The sequence below is a fragment of the Epinephelus fuscoguttatus genome, linkage group LG16, assembly GCF_011397635.1.
Source record: "Epinephelus fuscoguttatus linkage group LG16, E.fuscoguttatus.final_Chr_v1".
Lineage (NCBI taxonomy): Eukaryota > Metazoa > Chordata > Actinopteri > Perciformes > Serranidae > Epinephelus > Epinephelus fuscoguttatus.
In genome coordinates this window covers 34,011,797-34,030,475 of record NC_064767.1, presented here as the reverse complement: position 1 = coordinate 34,030,475, position 18,679 = coordinate 34,011,797, and the positions used below count along the sequence as shown (strand labels likewise).

The window sequence follows — 18,679 nt, the reverse complement described above, 5'->3', positions numbered from 1 at the left end:
TACTTTTGAGGAGTGACATGCATACACATATGTGCTTTGAGATAGCATGCAAGCTAAGTGAAAATGGTGGGGACACACATACACACAAACACAAAAGACGCACACACTAAAACCCGCTGGACTGTCTTGACCAACAGGTAGGATGACACTGCAGACACACAGGTGTTTAGATGATTTGCATATACACCTGTTAAGCCCGCCCACCCCTCCTGGGCAAGACAGCGACAGCTCATACAGACACACATGCACAAACACACACACACACACACACACACACACACACACACACAGAGAAAGTCATAAGGTACATATTGTACAGGGCCAAAGGCTAGGGAGAGGCTGGGGGGTGGAGGACTGAGTTCATTGGGTTCAAGCAACAGCACAAGACACAGGCCTGATTACGGAAAGCATGTAAAGAATCCTGTGCAGGTCACCACTAACACCTAAAACACACTTGGGAGGTGGAACAATGCCCTCTGCACTACATGCCTGTAAATGCTGACTTGTGAAAACTCTGCCACTTTAAGTAATTTATGAGAAGTAAACATTTATATTAGAAATGTGTAAGAAGATACCAATGAGCTCCAGGACAGGGGGGTTATTACACACACAGTCATGCACACGCTTGATTTAACTTGACACACACAGTGGAGATAAGCGACAAGTGCCATTATACTTTCATTTTTTTTATTAATTGTTTTTCGATAAAGGGACAAAATGGGTGTGTGAACAGGATTATGCAGACATCTGCCAGAAAACACAGACAGTGGTTTTCCCAATACAACTGAACAGAGACCCCAAAAGTACAACAGAAATTAAAGAGCTAGGTTTGTCCAATGACCATGGGCCACCATTACAAAAGAAAAACAAAATCAAAATTATATTATAACCAAAAATAAAAAATAAAATAAAAAGAAACCAAAAATAAGGATCCATTCCATGTCTCTGTTTTGAACAGAGCATATAGGTAATAATAAATAGTAACTCCCATAGTAAAAGATAAAGTTCAAGTTCAAGTTACAACAAACAGCTCTCAGAATAGGAATAGAAAAGGCTGATAACAAAATATTCCGCATTGCCATTTACAAAAAAGTCTCAACTCAAGCAGGCTTCTCCACATCCCCCGGGTCATTTTTAAATATGCTTTGCATATGAAAGTATACCCAATCTAAATATAAAGCACCATTTAGTATTTGGCAATGAAAAGAAACTGCAAAACATTTAATTTCTTTTTAAATGTATTTATTTTGACGCTTTTTTTTTCGTAATCCATGTACTGCATATGAAGTTTTTTTTTTCTTTTTTTTCCTCTCTTCTTGATGTTGGAATGTAGTCAGGTGGGAGGGGTGAGAGAGACAGAAGCACACAACAGAACAGGCCGACGTCAGCTTGCATTACTGCATACAAGAATGGCAGCAGGGGGAGGGAGGGAAGGAGGTCCGAACCAAAAACCAAAGAAGATATGTACAACCACCTCTGTGGACAGGAAACAGAGCGGCGGCCATCTGATGGCCCGTGACGCCTCCCAATGCCACATACTTTAGCTGCTTTTTTATGGGGTTTTTCCTTTTATTTCTTTAAACATACAAATAATTCGCACTATATTATCCTGCCAAATTAAAAAAATATACCGTGGCAGCTTGGGATTTTTTTTCCACTACCAAAAAAAGGTATGGTAAATACCTTTAGAGAGAACAAGCAACAGTTAAAAATACGAGCCTCAATATAAATACTATAGTGCCTACTCTAAGTGAACATTGAATTCAAATACAATTCTAGAAATACAGAAAAAGTAGACCATAAATGTGTTTAAGCATAGGAATCGACATGAGTGTGCATTTTCCTATATTTTAAGTTCTTTATTATATATTCATATATAATCTTAATCCTTTCCCCAATGCAAATTGTATTTCAACCTGAAGAGCTGTGAAGAGCCAAGGCAAAATAAAATACAAAACCATCACAGAATTTTTTTTTGTTTGTTTTTTCGTCTTTTTTTTGTTTTATCATTTCATATATACTGTGATCGGAGTCTTGAACACCACCAAGACGCTGAGGAAAAAGAGAAACGACAACAAAACTTAAATACAGTTTCCCCTAAAAGATAGTGAAGTGTTATTTGCAAAAACGTTTATTTTCATATCTATAATTAAAGGAAGATTTATACAAAAACAGATTCTCGCAGTGTGAGCAACAAGATTTGAGTGTCTGTTGTCCAGCCAGCAAGGTCTATAAATGATTCAGGTGTAGATGAAAACAAAGTTACAATGCAGCTCCTTTATAAATGTGATGTTGGGTACTTCTGTGGCCAAACTGAGCTTTATTCTGTGACTATGTAGGAGCGCTTGGTACTTATGTAACTCCCATCAAACCTTTTAATTCACAGACCTTGCCGACAGGGTGAATTTTCAGCCCAGACTAAGCACTGGGGTTTCTAGGGGTAACAAATTGACAAATGGTCAAAGGTGAAACGGCAAGGGTACAAAGGTCAAGGTTCATGAGGGTGGAGTTGCTGGCAACAGATTATGTGTCTCATCTTTTACTGCTTTTAACAATGGGACCCTCGTCATTTGACAGCATTTCAACAGCGTTTTCCCCTTCAGCGTAAACTTGTAAACTGGGAAAATTGCAACAGTGCACTTCATGTCCTATAAATGACAATCTAGCTTTTAGACTCAACCCATGTACCAACATTGCATCAGTGTGGGAAAATGCAAGAGAGATGTCGGTACTTACTCTCAGGCAGAGTGACAAGTGCTATACTATGAACAGCTTGAATGAAACTCAACAAGGAAAAAGCTCTCCTTTTGGGTTGAAAAGCAACAGCAAACAAAGAAATGTGCCCTGCATTAGCCTATGCATACTGATTAAAATTATCGCATTTTACTCTTTTCAAGAGCCCTGGAGTACAGATATTTCTTCTTTTTTTGCAATTCTTTCTTTCTTTTTTTATGCAATTCATAGTTAATGACCCTGTTTTGATACCAGAAATGTAAAGTGAAAGAGATTGCCTCTTACCCCGTAACATGTACGTAGCTTCCAGTTCTGTGTAGCTTTCTGTCTGTCTAGCTTGTAGTTATTTCAATGCTCTCAAATACGGTTAGCCTCACTTGGAGTTCATATATTACTTTATGCATTGTTCCACACACTGACATATCGAAACAGCGTCGTAGGTTTGTGCTAACGCAGATACATGACACTTCTCAGCCATGCGCTGTATCCCTCAAGTTCAGGATTGTACATTACAGATTACCTTTATCTCAAAAGTACCTCCTTACCAGAAACAAAACTACAAATAATTCAGATATACACAATACTGCTTGTACCATGCTTGCCATGAAATCCACATATTAAAGATAGCCTATTGAACATGTAATAGGTAGCTAAATGATGATTAACGAGAACTCTCTGATCTTTCATCATGAGTTGTCACAGTCCATTTGAGCAGTCAGGTGCTTGATGCAAGGACCTTCCCTGGGTGGCTTAAACCTTTTAGCTTTATCTAATGTGACCCCACACTTATACCAGATAAGATTATGGCCAATGCAGTCTTGAGATATCAAAGGCACTCTTTCTTATTCTACCAAATGATAGTACAAATTGAATTCTTAGCACACCCTAGTCTTTTTAAAAGAAATTTGAAGGTTGTCATTACTTTCAGTTTAGTCATTAAGCCAATGTATGATTTTTTTAAACCCTGTGTGAACATGCCGTCTTTTAGAAAGATCAGGATGAGTGCATTTCCAGGGTTGTAAGAAGAGGGTCGAGTCAAAGACTGTTCACTTTCCATGTTACAAAACAAAGCTGTACATGATATGTGTTACAGAATGTATGCAGCATGGATGTATCTTTCTTGTCTTTTCTCTTTTTGAAGAATAAAAAGAAAAAACAGAACAAGAGAAAAACAGCAACACATTTACTCAACAACTAACCAACCAGGGACAAGTTCTTTTCTTTTTTCTTTTTTTTTTGATTAGCAAAAACATACTATGCATGCTGACTAATTCTTAAAAATGGAAAAGGAAAACTCAAAAAAGAAAATAGTACACAACATGTAAATTATTGCACAAGAGAAAGGCTCGAAGTTTTGCGTCAATGCAAGAGTATTGCCCCGATACAGATCATGCATTCAATGGGTAATGGAAACGGGGTGTGCTGGTGCAGAGCACATGGTCTTAAGCTTCCACCAGACTGGTGAAAGTGGAGTGTTAGGGTTGGGGCAAATCTACAAGGGGCTGGGAATAAACAGGGGACTAATGGTGGACATAGCTGCGGGGGAAAGGTCCCATAGTTCGGCCTTCTACTCTGACTTTATTTCGGTACTCAAAGGACGGTCACTGTGCCATTTTTTCATGTGTTTCTCCAAGGTGCTGTAGACACTGAAGGGCATCTGACAAATTTCACACTTGTACACGTCTTTGCCCACCTGACCGTGGGTCTTCATGTGGCGAGTAAGTTTGGAGCTCTGGGCACAAGCATAATTGCACAGCTCACACTTGTATGGTCTCTCCCCTGTGTGGCTGCGCCGGTGCACTGTCAGGTTACTGCAGTTCTTGAACACCTTGCCACAATACTCACAAGTATCACTCCTGCGGCCGTCCTTGGAGTTGGGCCGCCCAGGACCCCCGAGGTGTGGTGTGCTGCCCCCACTGCCTGTACCACTGCGGCCCGACATCCCACCGTCCAGTTCCCCCGGAGGGGTCGAGAAACGCAGACTACCATTCTCTGAAGAATGCTCAGATGAGGAGGCGAAGGGCGATTGTCTGGAATCCCCAAAGTTCAGAAAAGGGTCCTTGAGTTGTCGTGAGGCGGCATAGCCAGCCAGCCACTGGGAGTAGACGTTCTCCGTGTTTGGGATTGTGGGAGTGGGTAGGTCAAATTCTTTTTCCAGCTTGATGCGTTTGGAGAAAGGACTGAGTGGACTAGGGCTACCCAGAAGCAGTTTTTTTGAGAGGCCAACAGAGGCAGATTCATTAGGGGATGCTCCCCGCCCGTTGACTGTTGAGACAGAGCCCTCTTCCCCACGATCTGTTTCCAACACTGAGTCCCCATCACACATCTCACGATTGTGGTGATGGTCTCGGTTGAGGTGGTGATGCAGGTGGTTCTCCTGGGCCATGGCATTTCGTTTGTGCGCGTTGAGGGCTTCGCTGAAGTGATGCATGCTAGCGGCCAGGCCCATTCCTTGCATCACCTCAGGCAGTGAGCGAGGGATGGACCCCTCATCAGCGACTCCTCCCAGTCGGCTTCCGATACCACCGTTGTTTTCATGCTGACGTCCTGCTTCAAGGTTCAACCCAAAGTGATAGCTATTGTTGTTTCTTCTGGCAGCCCTCTCTCCGTTCTGCTCTTCTTCCTCCTCTACCTCCTCTTCCTCCTCCTCCTCATCTTCTTCCTCCTCCTCTTCCTCTTCCTCTTCCTCCTCTTCCTCCTCCTCCTCTTCCCCATTCTCACGTAGCATGCGGTTATTCTCACTCTTCAACTTGGCCACCACTGACTTAAGGGCATTGCTTGCACTTCCCAAGTGCTCACTGGTACCAGGCTCTGGAGAGGAAGCTGTTGAGAGACCATCTTCTGACTTGCCCGTGTTTGGCGAGGACGATTTGTGCATGTGTGTCTTCATGTGGCGTTTCAGTTTGCTAGCCTGTGTACAAGCATGATCACACAGGTGACATTTGTACGGCTTCTCTCCTGTGTGGCTGCGCCGGTGCACAATTAGATTACTCTGAAACTTGAAGGCCTTGCCACAAAACTCACAACACTTTGATTTCAAGGGGGTGGTAGCGGAAGGGGTTGCTCCTGCTGAGGGGAGAGGGGTGGTAGGAGTGGTCTGAGAACCCACAGGTGACTGCATGGAGCCTGGAAGAGGGGGTGGGGTGGCAAGATATGGAGGTTTGCTGCCCCCTGCACCTCCTGTGCTTCCGCTTCCCCCTCCTGTCTGGAATGGCTGGAGCAGGCGCTGCATGGGGCTGGGCCGGCTGGGGGATAGTGGGGGAGTGGACCCTGAGGTGTTGCCCGCCAGCTCCCGTAGCCGCCGTGAGAAGTCCATTGTTGGAGGCGGGTCCAGGGGCAGAGGGGGATTGAGGCGCAGCACCCTGTCAAAGGCACTCGGGTGGTGGGCTGCCAGCGCCAGCTCCTCTGGGCTCAGGTGTTGGGGGTCCAGGTGGTTCCTTGGAGGGGGGCTGAAGAGGGGTGGCGTGGGTGGGAAACGCTGATGGTGGCCCCCACCAGCAGCGCCAACGGCACCAACTCCACCCCCTATTCCAACGCTGTCCCTTCCACCTGAGCCCGAGCCAGGGATGCGGAGGAGGTTGAAGGGGCTTGCGTCAGGAGGCAGATGGAGGCCGTGAAGAGGAGGCTGAGAGGGGCAGTCTGCACCCCCACCCAGGGAGGATGGCCCACCCATGCGTGGGGTGAGAGGGCTGCCATGTTCACTTTCCAGATAGATACGGAAGCCGTGGGTGTTCTGAGCATGCTGCAGCAAGAACCAGGCGCTGCCATAGGACTGCTTACATGTAGTGCAGGTGTAGGTGGTCGGCTCCTCCTTACCTGTTATGACAGAGAAGAAAGAATTGGGTAAGGAGGAATTTAAAACTATTAAAAACATTTAACATGAGGCATTACTATAAGAACAAGCCAATATCAGAGTCTGTTAAGATATAACTATTTTCTTCACATCCATTTTTTTTTTAAAGGCTGTAATGCTGTTAATTTTGGAAACATTCACACAGCTGTAAATAAGTACTGTGCACAGAATAAAAAATCCATGAAGGACAACTTTTTATTTGAACCTTAGGCCTAACTGTTACAGCTTTTAAAAGTGGTCGGCACATGGTGTTGAGGGCTTTGCAAATACAACAGTAGCTGTTATTGAGGTCATGCCCCACATGAGTAGCATGTGAGAAGTAGTGTGTGTGTGTGTGTGTGTGTGTGTGTGCATTTGTTCTTCTCACAGACTGCTCTGGGACATAATTTCTCCCTTTAGACTGACTGTGAGTCCTCCATTGTCAGCAGGAGAACAAAGAAACAGGGCTATCCCGGCGGACTACCACTTCCCACTGATCTACCAAAACACAGGCCCGCTCACAAACACACATACACTCACATGCAGGAGAGGCAACAGAGAAGAATCCTTTAGTCCTTTAAATTACTGCTTCCTCAATTCTGCAGCAACAGCATAAATACATAAAAGTTTATATGATATCTGACGAACTAGGAATGGTTTTTACCTAGTAATATAGCAGAGAAAAGGTTGGCGATTTATTATTTCAAAGTATAACCCAATCAGTAAATACCGGCTCAGAAATGATTTCTTTTTTTGGCAACCTAAGAATAAAAATTAATTGTACGCAAGTTTATTCATGTATACTATATTCCAGTTATATTCTTTTATGTAGTTTTGATAGTCCAGCACCGATCACCCCACAGACAAATGCACACACGCATACTCTCCATTCACACAGACAGAATAAGACACCCCAGCCGCCTGAGGAAAGTAAAACAGTAGGAGTGTAAAAACATTTTGGCTCCAACCGGAGAGGAAAAATAACCCCTCAAAGCTTCTTCCCTCAGTTAAGCATGCCAAGTCACTTTGAGACGGCGACGAGAGGAACATTTAAAACAATAATTGCCTTTGAATGGCCTCGGCGATGATGACCTGTGGTGGGACCCGCAGTGCATGTGTAATCTCATTAGGGGACCGAACGGACGGCCATCAGCTCGTTTACAAGATTAGATGACAGACAAACCCCCGTCGCTGCCATGCAGAGCCTTCCACCATTAAGCACAGTGCAATGTGGGTGCGTTTGACAAAGTGAACAAACAGAGATACACATCCATATGTGAAGACACAAATAGATACACACACAATCAAGCAGAAATATGCTTGAAAACACGAAAGTTAGACATTTATGTCATATTTCAGGAAATACCATCGACAATAAAAATGAATTAAGGTGGACAGTTAAGTCCTTAAAACATTCTTGTGACCATATGTGGGCAAAGAGCTACACAAAGGACTGGAAAAAGACACGAGAAAAAATATTTAAAGAAAAAATGCTGCTGTGAAAGTGGGCCAATTTTATTACTCACTTTGTTATTTAGTTTTTTTTAATATTAAATAAAGCAATTACAAGCACATACTTACAAACATAGTAAACCCTATAGCAGGTATATAAGGAGAGCATAAATACTGGTAGGCAGCCTCACTACCCCAGAAATGAATTCATTTCTCCATTAATGGCAACCAAAAATTGATCTTAACACACTAAAACTTTATAAAGTTTGTAGAAAAATCTAAATATTTAAAATCTTTTACTGTCACATTTTAAACTGTGGTCAAAGATAATATGTGTGCCCTTCCAGGTGTGGGTAGGAATACAGTTATTTATGGGATAACAGCCACGACAATTATGTCAACATCCAACAGTGTCAAAAGTTGCTGTAATATTATTGCAAAATCAGAATAAATAAACAGATGTCATTCCAGGGGTCATGATATTGATGCTAATTATCTCAGATGATTTTTTATGTAAAAAGCTATTTTGCTGTAACATGTCATGAACAATAAATTACAAAACATCCCATTAATATGTAAACAGGTAAGGTGGGTTGTAAAAAATACACACAAAACAGGACAAATCGCTCGCTAATTACCGGCAGAACGACAAATTAGGAGTGAAACTAAAAGGATGTCATGGTTTACATGGAGGCTTTTATACATCTGCACACTGCAATTTACCTCTAATAGCCAGAAAGAGAGAGTCAGAGAGGTTGTGGTGAAAAAACTGATTTAACACATATCTGCAAAAGGAACATTTGTGTATGTGCTCATGAGAGTGTGTGTATTTAAAAGAGTAATTTCTCCCCATGCTATGGGACTTCAGAACATACATAAACACTAATTTAAACTGGCAAAGATGTGATTTTATTGACAAAGATTATACTGAAGTATGTTGTTGTCAACTACAAACGTGGATGCTTGTAGACAGGGGTCCTGTCTGTTAACGTATTTCAGTGTGTGGAAGATTCCTTTCTTTCATTTCCTCCTCCTTCTTTGTGACCATCCCTCCCTTCTCACTTTCTGTACACACACAGACACACACTTATCCCACATGACCAACAGTTTGGAAAGGCAGCTAAATTATGGATCATTAAAATCGGCACAAATTACCACTAATTGTGGCCACCTGCATCAGATCTAACCTGTGCATATCATTTGCATTATCAAGACCAGGGAGGCTTCATTTATTTATTCATCTTTTTTCTCCTCTGGTTAAACCACTTCAATCCTGGGCACTGACAGTATTGATAATATAACTGCACTTTTCCCACTTTAGTTGAATCAGGAGATGGGGTTATCCTTTCGGTACACATTACGTTTCATATGGGAATCATCATTTATCCAGCACGGGCGCAGCCCTTTCCTTTATTGACCAGATCCATAGTGTGGAGTTTGCTTTTCTTTTGCTTAAAATGAAACTGTCACATTACCAAACAGTAGTTTTGACCATGAAAAAAAGTCTCTCTCACTAACGTGACAGTCTGATATCTGCATCGTTGTACACACAAATCAAACAAGTCAAGCTAATATTTTTAGAGCATATTTTTGACAGGAGAGGTACAGTCTCAGTAGTGTATAGGCTGCTGTCTTCTTTTGCCTCTGAAAGCAATTCCCAAACGAAATTACAATGGGAATGTGGCATGTGTATAACCACAACACAATTGAATGCAGAGCTTAAAATAGTACTAAAATATCAAAGTGTGTCACATATAAGGTTCTGCAAATAAAGATAATACACAGGGGTCTATATTACAACCTGCACATTTAAGAAAATTGAATATACATTATCAAAATTGTGCTGGCATGGTTTTGAAGTGGATGCACTTGTTGTGGTATTGTCAAATATTACTGAAAACTTGTCATGGTTCCTCAATATATAGATACTATTGAGTAGTACTGTATATAGTATTATATAGTAGTACTGTGCATAGTATATAACACTGGCCTTTGTATCAGCTAAGCGGATCATCCTAATAATTGGAAACAACATAGGTGTTAACCTATGTGTTTCAGCACAGGGAGCTGGTATAAGGACTTTATGGACTTGCTATCAATGGAACAGACAGCTCTAACTCTCCAAGACGATGATAGGCCTGTTGAACTTGATGGACCCTTTAACTTTATTAGATCAGGTCTTGATAAAACCTTGAAAAGAAGTCTCATATATCATACACGTGTATCTTACACTTTTACACACGCACACACACACAGACACACTTCTTTCTTTTTGTGTTCTGTTTTGCTTTCTTTTTTTTGTATTATTTTATCATCTTTGTATTGAAAACTATTAACTAAAAAAAGCATATTGTTGTTGTATGTAATTGCACAATTTTGCTTTGGAATGTGCCATTATCTTACTGCAGTTACAAGAGATTTCAATAGTGATGCAGGATGTCAAATCATCTATTCAAAGTCAAAATGATGCTCTGGAAATTAAAGCAGTCACTCTACATTCACATTATAAGTGTTCAAAAGGACATTGGTATTGCAAGTACCCCAGAAGACTCCTCTCAGGGGCACACTAGTGGGGGAAATAGTCAAAAATTACTAACCATTGTTAAAGCCCAGATTACATGTATTATCATGGTTACTTGTCAAATAAATAATGTGACAGACTTTTTAAAATAATATAGGAGTCCTCCCTCCTCTGAAAGGTGCACATGGTTTTATGTAGAAGTTCCCAAGCAGGGGTCAAGACCACCTCAACACAAGGAGTCAACTTTTTGGTTGAACTGGTCACACCTGGCATGCATCAAATGATGGCAGGTAATGACAAGAACCTTTGTTTTGAGAGGGCATATGCCAAACTGATGGAAATCACTAGTTTACTCAGCTTCTACAATTGCAAATGTGCTGATTCTGACATTGACATTGACTCTAAGAAAAATCCTTTGAATCGAGTCCTAAAAATGTAAAAGTGCCTGAAGTGATTCAGTTATTTTTACATGCATGAAAATGGATGTATTGAAAGGGTAAGGAGGCCCACTTAGGCTGTGTATGGACAGGGCCCAGATTTTTTTGCTACACTGAACTATATCAGCTTCACCAAGGAAAACTGTAAAACGCTGACAGCACAATGATTATACAGAGTAAAAGGACTGTTTTCAGACAAAGATATGGGCAAAATATTGAGAAAAACAAGTGCAAGGCACAATAGTGTAACTCTTGAGCTAATACGCTCCTTTTTGACTCGTAGCTCAGACTTGTCTGCACACTGATTGAAACTGTAAGGTTAATGGATTTTAGAGTAGGCGACCGCTCCACTCTGTCTCTCTGTAATATACTCCCATCAGCCACTTCATTAGGCAAACTCTCCACCACTGGGAGGTAGAAAAATGAAGTGAGAAAGCGGAATGGAGAATGGTAGATGAAGATAGATAGAGTCAGAGAAAGGGAAAGAAAGAGATGAGATAGGAGAGGTAATCCCTCTGGTTTAAGTTTAGATAGAAGTGACAAATACCTGCTGCAACTTTTAAGTTTGGATACAGCAGGGATGTTAAGAGGGGAAAGAAGGAAGAGAAGAGAAGGGAGGGAGGATGGGGGTAAATAATCGCATCCGGTTCTTTACCTGGGGTAAATGTCAAAGCCATACAGCCACTAGTGAGACTCCAGAGAACACACACACGCACAGTTCCAGAAATGTCCTACCACTCAATACCAGCCATGCTACAGTGACAAGCACAGGCATTAAGCCCTATTAAGCCAAGGGCATTGCCTGGACACTTATGTGGAGTGAGATGGGAGAGGGAGGCAGTAAGGCAGTGCGGCTCATGTTTCACGACACCTTTCTGTGTGTGTGTGTGGGTGTGTATGTCTATGTGTGTGTATGTGTGAGGGACAGAGAGAGAGTGTGTGTGCAGCAACTTCCCCTGGCTCTATCCATTCCTCTCAGAAGGAAGTGTAGCGCTCTGATCCAATGGCTGTCAACAGAGCTAAAATAAAGCCAGTGCAAACTGAGGAGACACACTGTACATCCAGGGAAGGGTGCTTGTTCAGGCCAAAATGCACTGGAAGCATCAAACACTTTTTTAAATGCATCAGATTTTATAAAAAGCACAATGCACACAGATGTTTTTTGTGTCACAATGCAATAAATGTCCAGTGTGTAAGATTTATGGGGATATATAGGCAGAAATGGAATAAAATATAATAAGTATATTTTCTTTAGTGTGCAATTACCTGAAAATAACAATTGTTGTTTTTTCGTTACCTTAAAATGAGCTGTTTATATCTATATAGAGATGGGTCTTCACCGACGGAGATTGCCATGTAGCACCACTACGTTTCTACAGTAGCCCAGAACAGAAAAACTGAACACTGTCTCTAGATAGGGCCATTCGTGTTTTTGCATTAGCCACCATAGTTAGCAGCCCCTCTGCAACGAGAGCCTTGGGGAAAGAAAACAGATTTTTAACATGAAACTGCTTTATTCAGTGTTTTTACCAGTTTAAATCACCAGGTCTGTTTGTTTTGGAGAGGAGGAGACCTCAGTGGATATTTCAGCTCCCGCTGAACACTGAAGGAAGTCTAACCGGGAGACTTTTCAGCTGGTTGCAATCTGCAGTCCTCTTAATTATTTCTTATGTCGACTCTCTTCTAATCCTTGTCATGTGAACCAATGTTATTCTATACAAACAGCACCTACAGTACAATACAGTTTGCTGAATTAATGTGCCTGTAGCTCATAATAGCACAACTGTGTAAAATGATACACCACAAACATCACTTTCTTGCTTAAAAGGTTCACTTGAAAAGACCCCCTCTTCTTTATATAGTCTTAAAGAGTTCTTCTATGATGGAAGCCGACTGAAGTACTTGAGGCAAATTAATATTTTCTGCTGCAAGGACACATGACTGTCCACAAGGGTCCACAAATGTCTGCATGACATAAATTCTGCCAACTGCTCATGTCCATGAACGTACGCATGTGTAGGCTGCACATGGTGTAGAAAAGCAAAATCAAAAGGTTTAATATATTAGGCCTTTTTGTGGTACTATACAAAACACTGGAGAGTGTACATGTAAGACAGCAGCTCATGAGGCCAGCAACACACTTACATGAAATAAATTCTCTTTAATGAATCCACCTCATAATGTCAGCCTGCGTAACTGTCTGTTCTTCAGCCAGTCATTCTGTCCTGTAAATTAGCTGGATTGCCACCATTACATCCCTCTCCGGCCAGCTGGGAAACAAAAATGGATGCCAGGGCTTGGCTACCAGCTAGGACAGACCGACCACTATCTTACTGGCCTTATATGATTTTATCCATCTCTACATTCTCAATTTGTTCTTCTTTCATTCACTATCCCTTGTAATACTCTTTATGACTTCCTTCCTTCGAGCTCTCTATCCTCCCTTCCTGTCTCACTATCCCCTATCTCTTACTTTCTTTGTACTATGTAGGGCCATCTCCTTTACAGCCCTCCCCCCCCCCCTCCTCTCTTTCCACCCATCGGTGGCTCTCCGGTGGTGTCCTTGGCTGGGTCCACCTCTGGGTGAGATGATAGTAATTGAGGTAATGGAACATCGCTGAAACAGGATTAGGTACGCATACAGGGAGTGAGGGACAATGTCCCTTAATACAATTTGGGATTTCTGTCTGAGCCTCAGGCTTTCAGGATCTGCTGCTTGTATTTACATCTGGGCATCGCAGCTCACCCCTGATCACCCCCTGCTTTATCTTAAAGGGATACCTGGACATTTCACTATAATTTTAGCCTTCTATTAAAGTGCACATGTGTTATAATGTCTAAAGGCATTTGAATGGGTAAAAAAACCCCAGAATATTTGGTGCACATTTTCTGAGCACTAACCTGACCTTTGACCTCTCTACAGAGAGGGAAGGAAGGAGAATTTCCAGCATTTGTACAGCTTACATATAAGACAGTTAGTTAGTAGATGAATGATGAATAGTTAGGTAGGGCCATAAACCAAGCTTTAGTATTTAATTGGTTTGGGGTGAAAATGTGTTGAAACCACCAACCAAAAGCACTAGTATTTGAAAACTCTCGAGAGTTACATGCAGCACCTTTAAGATAAGGCAAATTACAAGGAGTTAGGCAATAATCTGATGATCACACTTAAAAAAAAATACGATGGGGAAATGGGTGAAATAACATGAGTATGATCATTCCATGATAAGGCAATCTATTCATGTCTGTTTCACCCTCACCTTCCTTCTTTCTTTCTTAAAATCCATATTTATTTTCAGTGTCACATATAAGAGCTTGCTGATCAACACTCAGATAGCCTCCTCATATGTCATGACTCCCACAACATGTTTGTATTGTAACTGATACACTGCCCTACTTAAATAAAAACACTTTCATGACTCTGGGAGCCAGCCATACCAGAGAAAATGATTTTCAAATGGTTTCTGCAGAACATGGACATTATCGACTCCATTGTCATAACCCAGCCTCCCTCCCTCCGTCCTCCCTCCATCATCACCCACTAAAGTGCAACAGTTGTGGCTTTCTGCTTCAATCCCAACAGTCAGTTATACTGCCCAAAAGCACTTTACCATAACATTGTTGTCATGTGAAAATCTTGTTACCCTAATTATGGCTCTTTTCATGTTTTAATTTCAGAACTGCATGTTCTTCTTGGAGCTGGGGGAATTCAATGACCCTTGGGCATATATATGAAACCATTTCAAAACCCTGTTGGTTAGACTCAAAAACGCATGGTGGTCAAGTTCAAAAACACCGTTGTTAGGAAATCCGGGACACCAGCGAGAATAGGAACATTGTTGCATACTTGAATGGCATCCTATTAAATTGTCACAAAAATTCCTGTAATTGCTATTTTGGCATCATAAACTGTCATACCAATGTCCTGGGCTACATTCTACCACAACTTCCAGTATAGCCCAAAGAGAAGAGATCTGCACTCATCTCCTCTCCCCCAATTATTTTCCCCTCTATGCTCAAGCTTTCTTGCTAACTGGACAGCCAACAATTGGAATGCAAACAGTGGCAGCTGGTGTCCTGTCCGCTCACTGAAGAGAGCGATGCAGTCAAATAAAAACATGACTGCAATTGCTCAAAAAGGCGGTGCTCTGCTTGGAAGGAATCAGCCTCTATTACTGGCTACGCGTTGCCGGCTAGATCAAAGCAACTTCCTGAAACACTGCTGGTACGAGAAGAGTATGCCAATCCTGATGCAAAGAATGGTTGTGTATTCATAAAAGGGGGTGGACAAACTACATGAACTACCTTACAATATATGAATTAGGAGTAGGAATCAGTATTCCTTGCCTTGCGGTCACATAGCATTATGTACTGTTTGTAAACCTTCCCTCAAGAAGGAAGGGCTCTACTTTTTTGACAAATAAAGAGAATTAATTTCTGCATCCCATAAATGTTCAGTGGTGTATGTATCTGCTGGCCAGGGAGGCCTTTGACCATTCACAACATTCTTGGAGATATTATTAGAGGCAGATAATCCAACAAGCATGCCCATTTTATGCAGTGGCTAGGTGTACAGAGGTGTGACAGTGAGCAGGAATTGAACCTTTCTATTAAGCTCTCATTCATTACACACTACTTCCATCCATTTTGTGTGTCAAACCCAGCACAACACCAAGAATGTTTTTAAGGGGAGACTGTCTGAAAGTGTGCACCAATATGTACAATTCAGGACTAATAGACACTCAAAAGACAGAGTTCTTGGAGAGAGTTCGGACAGGCAATGTAATGCAGATTTTCACCCTGTCTCTGAGTGTGGCCATTTACAAGGTATAATCATGCCTTTAGACATTATAGGATAATCATTTTGTACAGTCAAGCTTATTGAAAGCACCCTTCAGTTGCACCACGGGCTCTAAGGTGTACCCAGTAAGCGCCCCTCCATCTCGTCAGCAAAATGAACTCATGACAGTTTGGACAGAGTTTTTTTGACTAAAGGAGTATAAGTAATCAAGGTTATTGGATATTTGGACTTTGGAACCACTTTAAAGGTAGAGTCACAACTTTCTTACGGCTCCCTTGTTTACCATGCTGGTGTTATGGTGAATCTGAGTGAGTAGTACTTTAGTGCTAATGGTTTCTGTATGAAGAATCTAACTGAGCTAACAATACATAGCATGTCCATGATGATAAAAGTCTAAAATTCAACGTTATATTTTAATGTGCAGTGCTTTGATGCTTAGAACCAGCTTTAGCACATTAAAGCTAGCTCATTAAAGCTAGCTCATTGAAGTGGGTTGCCCGTGGCAATCAGCCCCCTCACCCCCTGTTAAAAATTAAGAAATGGCCTGCTGACTTACTCATGTTTCTTCTACCGCCTTCTGTAGAAAGAATCACTGAGTAGGTTTACATGTGTGCTAGTAACCCTGTTGGCAGTCTTGTTTTGTTTTGATCATATTTAAGATATGATGTTTGCATACAACATGGAGGAACCTGTTTTTTCATTTCCCTGTTTGCATGGTTACAATGATGTGATTATCTGCATCTGTCAAGCATTTGTTTCCACCCCATCTCAACAACTCTTTGCCACTGTTTAATTTACGCTCATATTCTGGTTATAATCTCGTTTTTGGAATGTCGTGATAAACTGGCTCAGCTTACCACTATCTGTCAAATTTGACTTCTTCATCTTAACACTCATCTGGATGAAAGATAAGAGTTCTTTTTTCATCCGAATTACCAGTGTCAAGGCTACACTTTTACTTAAGCTTGTGGAACATCATGCCTATCTATTATCAACAACTACTTTGCATCTTAAATCAAGGACACTCTTGCATGAATAAGATGTATCTATCAGAGTATTCCAGCTAGCATGGTTTGGTTATCAAAAATAAGATAAGGGCTTATCAAGGTTTCTGTGACCAAAAAATAAACAGGCTATTGAAAAATTGTGATCAAAACCAGGATACTGACATACATGTAAACATAGTGATTGAAAACCGCAAGGCCCTAATGTATCTGTGAATGTCTTGACATGCTCAATACAGTCACTGGAGTGTTAGCTTTTCTTTGTAAGTAAAGTTCTGGAAATCTGAAAACTTAAAAACACCTTTTCATTTTTCAAAGAAAGCTTTTTTAATCCACTTTAAAGTTGTCAGATTTATAGATATTGAATATCAAGGTAAAAAGCCAAAATACTGTCACTGGTAAAAACCTACATTTGTTGAACCTAAAATACCTCTTTTGCAAAAAGAAGCCTCCAGGCGTGACAATAATGATCTGGTATTTTTATGGAAGACAAACTATGAACGCATTTGAATTACCAAAAACAACAATGGATTATTGAGCCAGTCTGATTACATGCTGTGTGTGCATGGATGTGCGCGAGAATGTGTGTATCTGTGTGGTCCTGCTGAACAGCCACTCTAGGCTGATGAGCAAAAATATCAATACCGTCTGTCCCTATGTGTGTGTGTGTCGGGGGATATATCAATACCTTCTGTCTCTGTGTTTGGAACCCCTGCTGGGCTACAGACTGTGCTATCTGCAACTCTCTCACAAGTAATCTACTTGTGTGTGTGTCTGTGTGTGTGTGTCCGTGTCCATCCAACCACCCATTATAGCTCCCATGTGACAAAGTTTCCTCTTCCTTCTCTTTGTCACACACACAAACACACACTCCCCCTCTCTCTCTCTCTCTCTCACACACACACACACACACACACACACACAGACACGGTAATGTATCTCGTAAAGTCTGTTCTAATGACACAGCCAGGGCCCTTAAACTGTGTTTATAAATGTAATTAAATGGACCGGCCTTTGTAGAAGCATCCAAGCGCACTGCAGCAATGATCCAGTGTGTGTGCATGTGTGTATGAGTGAGTGTGTGTGTCCATTTGGAAGACCGGTACTCACGATGGCAGGGACAGCCTCCACTTAACCCTAAACCACCATGGTGAAATTACAGAGCATCCAAATTACAACACTTATGCGAGCAGAGAGAGAGAGACAGACAGAGAGAGAGAGAATGGGGTTTGAAAGAGGAAACTTGGTCCCAACACACACGCACACACACACACACACACACACACACACACACACACACACACAATCCTGACTGACTCAGCTTGTGGACTTCTACTTGAAACCCAGAATGCAGAAACTTTCTTTCAACTCCTAATCTGTTGCAGATTGGTGCCCCTAAATCAGATTTTATGTGGTCCCTTCAGGCTGGTTTTGACGTTGCTGTCATGCAGCCATTTGATTGATAATATCCTTTGTCAAACTGACAACTTACATACTAGATGACATGCTGTGCCTTTTGCATTGAGTTCTTAAACAACTGTGCAGTCCTTACTCTCGTTAACAAGTTAATTTTTTAGAAATAAATTCTAAGATTTAATGACGGTGCTGGTAAGCAGATGTAAATGTCATAGTCCATGTTCAGACAGACAATAGCACTGACTGACAAAAATGCTACCCCCTTATTCATTTCAATGAAGTCAATGTGTTGACACAGTAGGGTTCTGGCAAAACAACATGTCCTCTGGCAAAAAAAAATTCCTGGATCAACTTCTGCTGCAAAGTTAAGCGACATCATGAGGTAATAAAATGTCTTGGACAATCAAACACACGCAAGCACACATTCTGGGTAGATTACTTTGTAATATGAATGTTTTGATTGCAGATCAAACATCATACTCA

The 18,679-nt window shown here is 41.5% G+C and overlaps 1 protein-coding gene across 2 annotated transcripts in view; it reads right to left on the bottom strand.

Annotated features, from left to right (window-relative positions):
- Positions 1-670: 670 nt before the first annotated feature.
- The window catches only part of LOC125903648 (B-cell lymphoma/leukemia 11A-like), a 61,177-nt gene continuing 43,168 nt past the window's right edge, over positions 671-18,679 (bottom strand). For both annotated transcript variants that reach the window (XM_049600688.1, XM_049600689.1), the window contains exon 3: positions 671-6,549. In XM_049600688.1, coding sequence (XP_049456645.1) covers positions 4,301-6,549 — 2,249 coding nt within the window. In that variant the 3' untranslated portion in view covers positions 671-4,300. The remainder of the gene's footprint in view (positions 6,550-18,679) is intronic.